Source organism: Siniperca chuatsi, linkage group LG2 (assembly GCF_020085105.1).
Source record: "Siniperca chuatsi isolate FFG_IHB_CAS linkage group LG2, ASM2008510v1, whole genome shotgun sequence".
Lineage (NCBI taxonomy): Eukaryota > Metazoa > Chordata > Actinopteri > Centrarchiformes > Sinipercidae > Siniperca > Siniperca chuatsi.
This window is the reverse complement of record NC_058043.1, coordinates 15,254,554-15,267,931: the sequence shown is the minus strand read 5'-3', so window position 1 is coordinate 15,267,931 and position 13,378 is coordinate 15,254,554. Positions and strand designations below refer to the sequence as shown.

Sequence of the window (13,378 nt, the reverse complement as noted above, 5' to 3'; positions counted from 1 at the left end):
AGTCAAACAGAGGCCCTAATCCCCAAAACACAGCCAATCAATACGTGTATTAATCATTAATGAAGACTGGCACATCAGTCCTTGTTAATGCACTTTTTTCATGATACTCAAATATCCACTCTGACAACAATATACCCGACGATTAAACCAAATATTTTGCATAAACGCAGACGTCTGAATAGTTTGTTTGTTTTAAATTGCTGCTAGAAAGTAATTCTCTTTACAAACGCTAGACGTCAGTAGAATAATTTTCCAGAGGTTTTTTCTTTGTTTTTGTTTTTCCTGTTTTGCGGGAAATAAAGTGAAACTACAGCTGCTTCGAGACTGAACTGTCCTACTTTATTTTGCAAGTGAATCGTCGGTTCATTATTGGAGACTGTCAGGTAAGAAGAAGCGTATGATTTTCTCATCGTGTTTGTGATCTAATGCGGACTTTGATCAGAATGTTTAACCTGCCAGCTGTGCACAAACTTTTTTTGCTCTCTGACACTGAACTGGACAACAACTGAGTTGACTGCGGTGGACAACAAAATAAAAGCCCATTGTTTAAACGCGCAGGAAGTGTGGACAAATTAACAGCAACGTCGTGTAAAACGCCGCAGTCCAATGCAATACATGTCATTGTGGAGCAACATGCAATGTTTAACTTGTTGAAACGGTGCCAGAGAGTTGTGGATTTAATATGTTGCTGTAACTTTTGAGGCTGTTGTTGCTGCACTGAATTGTTTTTTGTTTGCCTTTAACATGCACGTGCTCTTCTGAACTAAAACTGAAGGGAATAAACTTCGCACCTGATACTTTTGTATAGCCTAAAAGCTTTTTGTTGTATATGGTACTGTAAAGTTGCCTACTGTGCTTTAAGTACAATTTTGAGGTACTTGTACTTACTTGAGTATTTCCATTTTATGCTACTTTCTGCTTCTACTACATCTCAGAGGGATGCACTCTTTCATATATTCAACAGGGTAACACTTTAAGTCCCCCTATTTAGCATTTATAAGCAGTATACAAACATTTAATACATGTTTATAACACACTATAATGTAGTTGTACACATCTATAAGGACATTTTCAGGTGTTTATTAATGTGCAGTAAATGACAACAATCATAACTCCTCCTATGAAGACATATTTAATATTACAATAGTTTTTTTAAACTGTATTTTCATTATCTGTTTATAAACCAGCCTCCTGCCCACAGGAGATATAGCTGTTAAGAAATACATTAATAAACACTTATATCTGTACACAACTACATTATGGTGTGTTATAAGTCATTAATTAAATGTTTATATACTGCTTATAAGTGCTAACTATGGGGACATAAAGTAAAGAGTTGCCTTTAATAGCTGTACTCTGCAGATTAAGTTATTTTATACAAAACCTATAATGAGCATATAAAGTACAGTTCATTGCTACAGGTTAATCTACCAAATAGTATATAAATTAAAATTAGCTCCACTTCCACCAGCTGCAAAATAATATGTCATTTACACATTAATACATCACTAATAATAATCCAATATACGTAGATAATAACGTAACACTGACTGGAGCTATTTTTCTGTGTAAGGAGTACTTTTACTTGAATAGTTTTCTTCCTTACTTAATAATACTTCTGTACTTTTACAGAAGTATTATTAAGTAAAGCGTCTGAATGCTTTTTCCACGACAGTCACCGGTCAACCACTTGCTGTACAAGACCTGCATCACATGATAATACAAAATAGAAAAGGTTTTTACATTTTTACTGTGTGGTCCATTTACAAAATTCTTATTATTACACATTTTCCCGAAACGCCACTTGTTTTATTAATATTATGTTATGTACTTTATGTTAGAGTTGTGCCTATTTATTTCATTATCAATTAATCCATCAACTATTTTTTGGATTAGCTGTTTAGTCTATAAAAGATCAGAAAATAGTGAAAAATGCTTTGCACAGTTTCCATTTTTAAACAGTCCAAAACATAAATGTAGTTATAATTCAAATTACAATAATAAAAAACAGAAAAGAGAATGTTTGTCCAAAAGATTTATTGATTATTAAAATTGTTGCCAATTAATCTTCTGTTTATTGACTAATCGATTAATCGTTTCAGCTCTACTTTGTTCTATTTCTCCATATTTAAATTCTACTACTGGCATTTCTGTCTACCCGGTTTATACATCATCATCTGGAGTTTTTCTGTATCTTAATCGAGGGTTTATAAGGATAGAGGGTGTCGTGTGCAGTTTGTGAAGCCCTCTCAGACACATTTGTAAATATATATATATATATATGTATGTATAAAATAAAATTTCAGAGCTTTGTTGTTTCTCGCCACAGTGGCGGAAGAAGTATTAAGATCCTTTAAGTAGAAGTAGTAATACCATACCATAATAATACTTAGCTACAAGTAAAAGTAAATTCAGAATTTAACTTAAGTAAAAGTATTTAAGACTATGGTTTTGTGTGTTACAGCGTCGTCTGATTTGTGCTGTTTTTCTGTTCAGGATGTCAGCCGTTAAGATGACAGAGGGGAGTGTGCAGGTGGAGAGCTGCAAAGCGCCGCTGTTTTACAGACAAAGTGAACCTGCCACAAGGGAAGTGAGGATGTCGGTTTTACTCCTTCACGGCATCCGTTTCTCATCAGAAAACTGGCTCAACATCGGCACTCTGGACACTCTAGCCAAAGCAGGCTGCCGTGCAGTCGCCATCGACCTGCCAGGTGAGTCTGATGGAAATACGCTTGGTCTATTTCACTACTTCACACAAGTCTGGACTACCATACGGGCAAAGCAGGCAGCAGGCCCTAAAAGCCCCGGGTTCACTGTTTCTGGTCTTTGGTGATTTGAACTACAATATCAGCTACATTATTACATAATATTGTGGCCCTGTCTTTTAGTGTCAAAATCTACTTCTGACCCCTTTATTATTTAGTTTATATTGTACTCACAAATAAATTACAATAAATTACCACAAACTAACTGACATGGATTATTATTGTGGCTTCACTGTTAAATCACCCCTCTGTAAATTCAATCAAAAAAGTAATCTGGGATGGACAAAATAATTAATTAAAAAGTGGCATGGCAGTAAACCACATTACACTGCAGGTTACTGTAATGATGACTATTAGCTATGTGTCATCAGCTTTTAATGTAAATATTTATAGGTGACTGAGAGACATTTTTCAATGAAATCATTTTAAAAGTCTGCCACTGTGGAACCCCCATCAGACAAAATCGAAACAACTGCGCCCCACCTTTTTTTGGGCCTATGTTTGTTTACATTTTGGCAAATTGGCACCATTAAAGGTATGCCGAATTAGCTATTAGCTGTTCCTGTTTGCAATGTACCCATGAATGTAGGGACAGCTACCACTGGATTACTTTGAGACCGAAGAAAACTTAGAAACGTGATGATTCTCAAGCAAGTTCTGGAGTTATAAGGAGCGTCTTTTTTTCTATGAATTTTAAGCAGATTTATGGACGTTTATTCGCAATGGACATTGGAGATAATGATATCCTTGGGAAATGTAAGTCACACTGTACTTAAAAATATGTGTATCATGTCTGTGTGTTCAGATTTTGAGTTATGACCCCAATAATAATAATAATAATAATAAATAAGGCTATTTTTGATGAAAATTGGGGCAACCAGGTGCTTAGGGTTTTTACAGTTCCTTAATTGCCTCCATGAGCTGTGAGTTGCAATCACTGCTGCTGACGGTGTTGGGAAGTGGACCAAATCAGCGGCCAAAATACAATAACTTTAATAAGAATTCCTGTTGTTTTTTGCAGCATGCACCCGTCCCTTTTACCTCATGCTGTATCTTTGCCTCTCCCTCCGCGTCTCACAGTTTGAAAACCTCTGATCTAAAGGTTCTGGTGGCCAACAAATGTGAAAATTATAGTTCTCAAGCTTGAGAACATAACTTTGCTCTTGTCCCCCACCTGCTGCCCTCTTCTTCTCTCACTGCTGTCCCCTCTCTCTGTCTGTCCACAGGACTCGGCCGGTCTAAGTCAGCCGAGGCCCCGGCAGCGGTTGGAGAACTGGCCCCTGCAGGTTTCCTGAAAGAGGTGTGTGAGCAGCTAAGCCTGAGCCCGGTGGTGGTGATCAGCCCGTCTCTCAGTGGGATGTACTCCCTCCCTTTCCTCCTCCAGCACCAGGCTCTGATACGAGCCTACATCCCTGTAGCGCCCATCTGCACCGACAAATTCACAGCAGAGCAGTACCAGAGCGTAAAGGTACGGCCTCTACTTTATATTCCTTTGTAGTTTCCTGTTCTGCAAAACTTATTTAATTTTTTTACAGTACGTGCTCTTTCCTCTTTAAAGGATAACTTGAGCAACCGTGAATGTGAACCCCATTTTCCAACACACCCATCTCTCCCTTTTAAAGAGCCTGGATTTTTTTTACATGCGACCATGAGAGGAGCAGATATCATGTGACTTTATACGTTCACATTGGCTTTCATCCAGCTCCCAACTATTTCAAAATTCAATTTCTTAGATGGCAAACCAAGTGAAGGTGCATTATCCATGAAGGAGACATGTTTGTTAGTGAGAAGTAGTTCCCCTCCAAAAACAAGCGAATATGTCTGAGTAAATGCAAAAAAACAAAAAGAGCATCATGGCTGCTTAATGTTCACTGATTTGGGGAAAATATCGGGAGCAGAAAAGCAGTGACATGATATCAAAGTGGGCTGCTGATAGGAAAATAACTAAATACGTACAGTAAATAAAATGGATAAAAAGCAAGTGGCGACAGGTAACTCAAATCCACAGCATTTATTTGGCAGCTATAATTACTATTTACTTTGCAGGTTGAGATTTTACATATAAAATATATAAGTGGTTCAAATTAGCTCCAACTTGACATAATACAACTTTAAATTCTGCTTACGCATTAAGGCACAGTAATTATAATGCAATTATAAAATAGTATCATGGGCCATTTTTCTGCAGAATGAGTCCTAAAAGTTTTACTTTTTATACTTTCATGTACATTTTGCTAATAATACTTGTGGAAATGTACTTAAAGTTTTTAAAGGGGCACTCCATTGATTTTACACATGAAAGTATTATTCAGCCTGTGGAAACAGTTGCATAATGTCTTCTGTGGCTCTGAAGGAGCTTTCTGAAGGCTGGAAGACCTTCACAGTGTTGCACTCGGTTGTTCACATGAAAAGTGACAGAAGTAGTTGTGTCAAGAAATACAAAACAAGAGAAGTTCAAACCCTGGCTCCTTTCTCGCTTCTGGAAAGCTGCACATATGGCCGGACACAGACCCCCCACATCTGATGTCGGAAAAGGTGAAGGGGGAGGAGATTTCCGAAGCTGTTCGACCATCCGACACTTCAGATGAAGTATACTAAAAGTATATTAAAAATCAGGATAACTTGTCCTCTATTGCTTCGGTTTTGATTCTTTGTTTAATGTGTCTTGAAAGTCCCCCAACTTTATGTAAAAAGTAAAACTAAATCGCTAGAGTACCCCTTTAATGCAGGACTTTTACTTTGTAATGGAGTATATTTATTTGGTGTTTTGTGACTTTTATTTAAGTAACATCTGAATATTTTTTTCCACAGCTGATGAAAGTGAATATTATATTATTATTATATAAAGGCCTGCCTGACTAGTCTGTCCTTAGTCTTTTATTTACTTTTAATTCTTGTTGACATCTAGACACATAAATAAGTCACACCCAATAAAAATAAAAAGCTTGCCTCTTATCTTTTTATAAGACCGGTTTGAATTTTTTTAAACTTGGGGTAAAATGCAGGTCATCTACAAAATCCCTTTAGCTACGGGTTTGAATTTAAAAACCAAACACATTTTATAAAAAAGAGAGAAATGACACATCAGAAGGATCTCTTTGTTGTCATGTGGTGTTTTTGTGTCCTGTCTCTCCTCCAGGTCCCATCGCTGATCATTTACGGTGACCAGGACACTCAGCTCGGAGAAATGTCACTCGGCAGCCTGAACAATCTGGCCAATCACAGCGTGGTGGTGATGAAAGGAGCGGGTCACCCCTGTTACCTGGATGATCCGGACACTTGGCACAAAGCTCTCACAGACTTCCTTCATACACTGTGAAGCTCTAAGTCACACATAAATGACTCGGAGGATCCACACACATAAACACATTATTCCTTCATGAGAAATTTAGACCACAAACATCCTCCTGCTTGATTTTGACTTTATAGTGTCAGTAATGAAACTGGAAATCAAGACTTTTCTAATGAGGGGAGATGAGGCTCAACAACAAAGTAGGACATTTTGAGAAATACGCTTATTCACTTTGCTGTCGAGAATTACATGAGAAGATTGATGTCTATATGCTAAATATGAAGCTACCGCTAACAGTCGGCTAACTTAGCTTAGCATAAAGACTGGAACTGGGGGGAAACAGCTAGCCTGGCTCTGTCCAAAGGTAACAAAATCCACCTACCAGCACGTTCTAAAACTCACCAATTAACATGTTATATCTCGTCTTTTAAATTGAAGTGTAAAAACAACAATTTGCTGTTTTACAGGGGGGTTATGTGCCAAACTATTTGTTGGCAGGGACCAATAAGTTCCTGGAGTTTACACTGGTTGCCTGGCAACTGGTCCAAGTACTTTGACACCCCCCGTTTAACGCCGATTTGTTGTTTTTACACTTTGGTTTTTGTACGGATTAAACAAACGAGTTATAATGTGTTTATTAGTGAGCTATATGCTGTGTAGAAAACAAGACAAACATGGATGCCTCACATCAACCAAAGACTGTTGTTCAATGTAATTCAACCCAACTTGAATGTATATGGTGTCATATTGTCACTGCACAGTATTTCATTCCTCGCACGCCTTTTCACATTCTTTTTCTTTAATTCCATGAAAATGAATACTGTGTATTATGATTAATAGTAAAGCTACAATTATGAGTTTCTTGTTTTTTTTTTAAATAGATTTTATATTAAATGAAATTAATCTCCACCTGTGTCTGACTGAAACAAAACACCACACGCTGAAATGAAGTGAAAAATATGAACATTATTTAATAACTGATTCTCTGTAATAAACAATTTGAAAATATTTTACAAGGAGTCACAGACACAATATTTTACAAATTTTGCCCTCTTCTTTTTTTTTAGCTTCATCTGTACAAAAGAATGGAGCGACATGGACCAGTGCCCAGAAAAGAAGGAGCTAAATCTTCCACACACACCAACATTCACACTCACACACGTACAAGAAATAAAACAAACAAAAAATAAATTTAAAACATTGACTTCAGATCTCAAACTTATCAACAGTGCTGTATTCCTATATATTTTTTTTAACTTCACTTAAAATTTGACTGATTTTATTCTTCTTTTTTTTTCTCTAAATGTTATTTTTTTCACACACTTGTCAAACATGGTCACAGAGCACCAGACTACAGACTACAGAATCACATACACACATGTCTTTCCCACAGAGACGCACCAACACAGATGCAGCGAGGGTCGGGGGAAGGGGGCAAGAGGCTTTATGAAAACCATCCCCTACTTATTTTAGGGTCGTGTCCCAAAGCTGACCCCTCCCTCTCATCCCCAAGCTGGTCCAATTTTTTCTTTCTTTTTTTTTTTTTTGGCAAAAGTAAATTTGTCAAACCACAGAAATCAGACGTGTGTCCCTTTAGCAGACTTTTTCTGTCGGGATGCACACACAGACGTCACCACATGATTCCTCCATGACTTTCTGTTTGACAGGCCGTGCTGCTCTGTGGAGACCCACTCCCTGAGCTTGCCTCTGACATTCCACCCGCTCACCAAAAAAAAAAAAAAAAAAAAAAAAAAAAAAAAAAAAACACCTGGGAAGAGACGTCCTTGGCTTACTTCTGCCTGGTGCTTGACATCTCCCAGCTGGGCATGAATAAGTGTCATTACATGTTTGCTTATAGGTGTGTGCGTGCACGTTGTGCATAATGTCTTGGTGCAGGTGCACAAACTGTAGGCCTACATATTTAAGTTTATGTGTGAGACTGTATGCGTACAGAGCCAGGAAAAGAGAGGAAGTTGCAGGGGGTACATTTCCACAGGCACGTGTAGCGCTCATTTACAGACAGTGGAAATAGGGATATACAGACAGAATTAATGGCACACGACAGAGATAAACAAATGCTAGAAAAGTAAAACTGCACCCGGCATCAGATGACCCGGCCAGTACTCAACACTGAAAGGAGCTGAATTGGAAATACACGTCTTTAAATTAAAAAATTTCAGATTTGTTCGGGGCTGTGCTGCAGTTACTGTGCCGGCATGTTTGTCACATCAAATATTACCAACAACTGTACAGACTGTGTAGTTAAGATTCAAGTTGTCGTGCGAGTCATCCCACCTGAGCAAGACAGTGAGGTTTGGGTGGGTGTGAGCGTCGAAAGGTCAGAGGCTTTTGAAATTTTAAACTCCCACCTGCTTTCAAGCATTTTAATCGAACAGGTGTCAATCAATAACGAATCATTCCAAGATGTAAAAATACTCAAATTAGTGCTCACTACACTCACTGCAGAACCCAGAAAACCCAGGGGGAGTGAATATTTTGGAGGATCTGTTTGTGCGTGTGTGAGTTTAGATGGGGGTGGGGGAGTGGGGAGACATATGAGAGCGCCGCACTGTGTAACACTAAGGCATTTAGAGAGGCTTTGTTAACTATGTTGCATTTGAAGCAGAAAAACACTGATGAACCACACATTCTTTCGGGCACATCTGCTCTCTTTGATTAACATTTAGGCAGACTGATGGTTAAAAGATGGATTATTTTTGTTTCAGTAAAATCACTTTTTTTTCTCTACAACACTGGATTTTGTCCATTGCAACATAGGAACAGTCGTCCTCAGACACTCCACAACTCATTTAAAAGACATTCCCTTTATGGGTTTTTAAACGCAAACTAACACACATACCATCCAACACACAAACACATACGATTCAGGCAGAACTGTAGCGGTCAGGTGGCCCTAAAAACACACTATGGCCAGTTAAGTCGCTGTATACTGATAGTGTATCATAGCTCTATACATGGGTTTGTAAAGGAACGGTATAGTAACTTCATACGATGGCAGTCAGGTGGCTCTGGAGTGGTACAGCAACTGCAGCCGAGAGGGCAAATACATTAAGCTAGAGCCAGTCAGTGCCTTGGCTCTGTGTAAAGCTATTTCTATAGCCAACAGATTCAGTCTCACAGGCTCCTGTGTTATCCAAAGCCTCAAAGATGGCTGCTTTATAAAGGTACTATACAGTAGCTCTACTCTTATACAGCCGATGTGGTCCAAAACAAAGTGCATCAAGGCACTATGAAACAGAGCGGCTCCTAAACATGGGAGTCTAAACGACTTTTCACACATCGCAATGATCAAATGATGAACTGTGACAGATTACAACCAGACTACTACTGTACGTGATCACCATATTTAGTTGCCTCTTCTGCACTTTTGTTGGAAATGTTGATAAGCCCCTATCCCCCAGCAGCGAATGGTTTTGAAGTTTGAACAGCATCAGTCAAAGGTAATACATGCCCCCCTAAAAAAGAAGGAAAAACCCACCTGGAACTACTATGACTGTCATGAGGCAGAGATCTTGGTGTGTCTGTTGTGTGAACAGAAGTAAAGCACATATACAAATCGTGATTAGGAGCGTTAGTAGAGAGGTTACTGGAGAAGCCTCATGAGGATTGGCAGAGGTGAGCTTTTGCTATCAGAGAGCACAGGGGTTTCTTTTTTAACATCAGTCCAAACCAGAGGTCAGAATGGTCGATTGTTCATAAAGGAGAATACTACACAACATCAAAATCTGCAGTAACCGAACACTGATTCATATTTCACAGCTGTCATTAGTGTGTAAGCCAAATAGCACTAGCCTTAAATAGTGAATATAAGAGAAAAGTACTTCAAGAAATTTGATTATCATCATGTAATTACAATAATCCTCAGTGGACGTCTTTTAAAAGCATTAATCTGTAATTAGGCACTGCACAAAATGAATCAGCTTTCAGTTTCTGAGTGTCTCCTCTTCCTCTCATGGTTTTTCCTAAATTCTAAATCAGAGGCCATTTCCTCTTCGTGGTTTGGCTATAAAAATAAGACCACATGAAAGTCTATCTCATTTTGGCAAGTAGATATAGTGCATAAATGAATTCATGTCTTTTTAAGTTAACACCTAATGACTTCCTTTTCAAATTAAAAACCTAAATATACTGTATGTTTGGAATACTCATCACTTCAGCAGTAGCAAGTTTATACTTGACATTTTCTATACTTGACAGTTCTTTTTTTTCCTGTTTTATTTTCCTTTATGGTGGCTATAACTGGCTGAATGGTCCACAGCCTCTTACGAGAGGTGAATGACAGAGCGGTGAGACTCTGGAGAGAGATGGAGGAGAGAAGGAGGAGGAGAAGTCCCGCCGTCTGTCTGACAGACAGAGGCGAAGGCAGACAGACAACCTCAACTCTCCAGTCTGTGTGAGGCAGGAGGTCTGTGTCGAGGACATTGACCTGTACTCTTTTCCCTCCCTTCTCTGCATGGTGGAGGTGGCGGGGTGGTCGTGGGGGGAGAGGGGGTTTGTTTTCTCTTTTCTGACGTTGCCTCTGATGATCCAGGTGGTCCGGCACCACCCACTCTTCCTGCAGATGAAGGTTAACTGGCTGAGGACACAAATGTCCGGCAGTTGTCACTAAGCGACACAGACAGAAGCGAGCTGGGTAGCGTGGCACTCAGGGCTTCCAACTTGCCGTGATGGGAAGTCCCATTATTACCTATGACTATATCAGGGGGAGGGGCTTAGGGGCATGGAGGTGGGATCGGAGGGTTTTGGGTCGGGAAAGAAGCTTGGAAGGGGATAAAAGGAGGATAAGTGGAGGAAAGTGGAATTAATGTAGTAGAGAGTGAATGTTGGGGCTGATGGCCGGATAAAGCAGAAGCAGCTGAATGAGCAGTAAGGTGTAGAGGGACGGACGGAAGGAGTGTCCTCGTCCACAGTCTGATGTGTTCTCCTGCAGAGGGAAAACTGTAGCTGTAAGTTCACATCTAGTACATCGGATGTGTGTTTTAATACTGGATGCTAATGAAAAACAGATATTTATTCCTTATGTTTTGTTACTTACAGTATATCAACTAAATATGGGAACATTTATGTTTCATTCTGTCTGTCTGTCCACACGCTGAACCTTTTTGTTGAGAAACAAACTGCTAAGAAGAAAGTGAACATTGTCTCTCACACAGTTCTCAGTTCACATTCAAGTTTTGGATTGTTAAAGGAACAGTTCTACATTTGTGAGATACATTTATTTGCTTTCTTGCCGAGAGATACGTAGATGAGAAGATTAATACCACTCTCATAATCAACTTAGCTTAGCATAAAGACTGTAAACAGGGGGAAACAGCTAGCCTGTCTCTGTCCAAAGGTAACAAAATCCACCTGCAAGACATTTTCTTCTATCCTCATTTTGTCATCACTGACAGCTGTAGAGACGCTGTAGATTGTGCATCTATAAAATGCGGAGCATTGCATTGTGGGATTGTTAGCAGAAAGTACACTCAAATAAAATGGTGGACAGTAAATGTAGAGCAGACCAGACTATCTTGGCTGGGACCAGTGACTTCCTGGAGTCTCTGCTGGTTGCCTGGCAACCTCACTGTGATGACAAGACTCCAGAGTGGTGTTAGTCTTCTCATCTAACTCACGACAAGAAAGCGAATAAGTGTATTTCCCAAAATGCCCAAACTATTCCCTTAAAGACAAAGAATTACAGTTGTCATAAACTTGAATGTAAACTAAAAAATGTATAGGCCTGTATGTAGGGCTGGGTGATAATGCTGAATCATTCATCACAATATTAATATGGATATTTTCCAATATCGATAAACAGTATATCACAATACAGCTAACATAAAATAATCAGCCTGATTTTTAAAGTAATGAATGTGTTTCACTGTTTTGTATTACATGAAATCAAACTCTTTATATGTTTAAATCAAACGTATTTTTTTGTTTTTAATTACAGCTTGCTCAGAGAAATGAAACGTAACATTATAAGATCATATCATCACAATATGATTCTGCTGAAAGCAGATTAACGTAATATCATCCAGCCCTACCTGTATGCATTAATCGTTTCTGACTTACCTCTAACGTTCTATTCACAATTCTTACCTCACTAGTTTCATCAGAATCTATTTGATGAAGATTATAGTTACCTATAATTACATTTTTACAAAATCACAGTGAGGAAATGCCAAACTGTTGTTTTATATTTGAATAACTTTGCTTATTGATATCTGAAAATCTTACAGAGATGTTATTGTCAAAGCAGGTGGAGGGTCCTTTTCGATAGCGTGCCACAGTAATTTCTTCACATGGATTTTCCTCAATGACTGAAAATTGACTCAATTAAGGTTAATTAAAATCCTTTGAATTTCTGTTTTTTGCAATGTTTCATCATCCGCCCACATAATTCGAGTCATCGTGATAAAAATAACCTTGAAATGAATATGAAACATCTGTGTTTCCACAGGTATGTTTGATCAGGAGCTGGAGTACAATGTAGAACAAGGATACATTCCTCCTCCTCCTGGGACAGCTTCTCTATCTCGCAGGTGTTGCATGAGATCTTCTCTGCCACCACAAACAGCAAGTTGGTGTTGTTTATCCTTTTGGCATGAAATAGCCTGCAGAGAAAGAGACAACTCTGTCAACAACCCCCCTCTGCTCGCTTACATCACAGGCTCATTTGCTAATGGATCAGCGAGATTCATGAGACAAGTCTTATAAGGCTCATTTAGCCAATGATATGACCGATTCATTAAAGCTGATATGGTTTAATCATCAGCAGAGTTTATTAGCTCCAACAGAAAGATTAATCTGTCTTGCTAACTGTGCCGCTGTCACAGTACAATTATTTGTGGTTTGTATGTGTGAGCGCATTCACATGTTGGTGTGTGTATTTTATCGCGTGTACAGACCTGGAGCAGTTGCCACAGTCTTGCAGTATGTTGTAGGAGCTGCTGAGATTACTTAAGTAGAATTGGGTCTGGATCATTACACAACTCCGCTCTTTTAAGTCGAATCCTTCTGCATCCACCTCATCTGCAGCATCACCAGAGGACAAAGACATAAAAGTAACATTTGTCAGTTCAATTGATTTATAAGATCTACTTCTAAAAATGGGATTAGGCTAGGCTAGTTGTATCCCCCTGTCCTAAGCTAGGTTACAAGCCTCCTTGCTCTAGCTTCCTAAAAACACACAGACATGTGAGTGGTATTAATCTTCTAATGTAACTCCAGGCAAGAAATCAAATAAATGTTTTTCCCAAAATGTTCCTGTTCCTTTAGACTTTACATGCAGACATGTAAAACGCCAAGGTAACAT

The 13,378-nt window shown here is 38.8% G+C and overlaps 2 protein-coding genes across 5 annotated transcripts in view; one reads left to right on the top strand and one right to left on the bottom strand.

Annotated features, from left to right (window-relative positions):
* The first annotated feature begins 156 nt into the window (after positions 1-156).
* On the top strand, positions 157-6,914 carry abhd14b (abhydrolase domain containing 14B). The gene is made up of 4 exons (XM_044216076.1): positions 157-383; positions 2,497-2,711; positions 3,992-4,233; positions 5,905-6,914. Exons 2-4 carry the CDS (start codon positions 2,498-2,500, stop codon positions 6,082-6,084), a joined length of 636 nt encoding a protein of 211 aa, XP_044072011.1. The 5' UTR covers positions 157-383; position 2,497; the 3' UTR covers positions 6,085-6,914.
* An 89-nt stretch (positions 6,915-7,003) lies between these two features.
* cacna2d2a (calcium channel, voltage-dependent, alpha 2/delta subunit 2a) overlaps positions 7,004-13,378 on the bottom strand; it is a 148,385-nt gene continuing 142,010 nt past the window's right edge. For all 4 annotated transcript variants that reach the window (XM_044216018.1, XM_044216027.1, XM_044216035.1 and 1 more), the window contains 4 exons: positions 12,972-13,095; positions 12,568-12,677; positions 12,301-12,383; positions 7,004-11,002 (listed from right to left, as the gene is read on the bottom strand). In XM_044216018.1, coding sequence (XP_044071953.1) covers positions 10,880-11,002; positions 12,301-12,383; positions 12,568-12,677; positions 12,972-13,095 — 440 coding nt within the window. In that variant the 3' untranslated portion in view covers positions 7,004-10,879. The remainder of the gene's footprint in view (positions 11,003-12,300; positions 12,384-12,567; positions 12,678-12,971; positions 13,096-13,378) is intronic.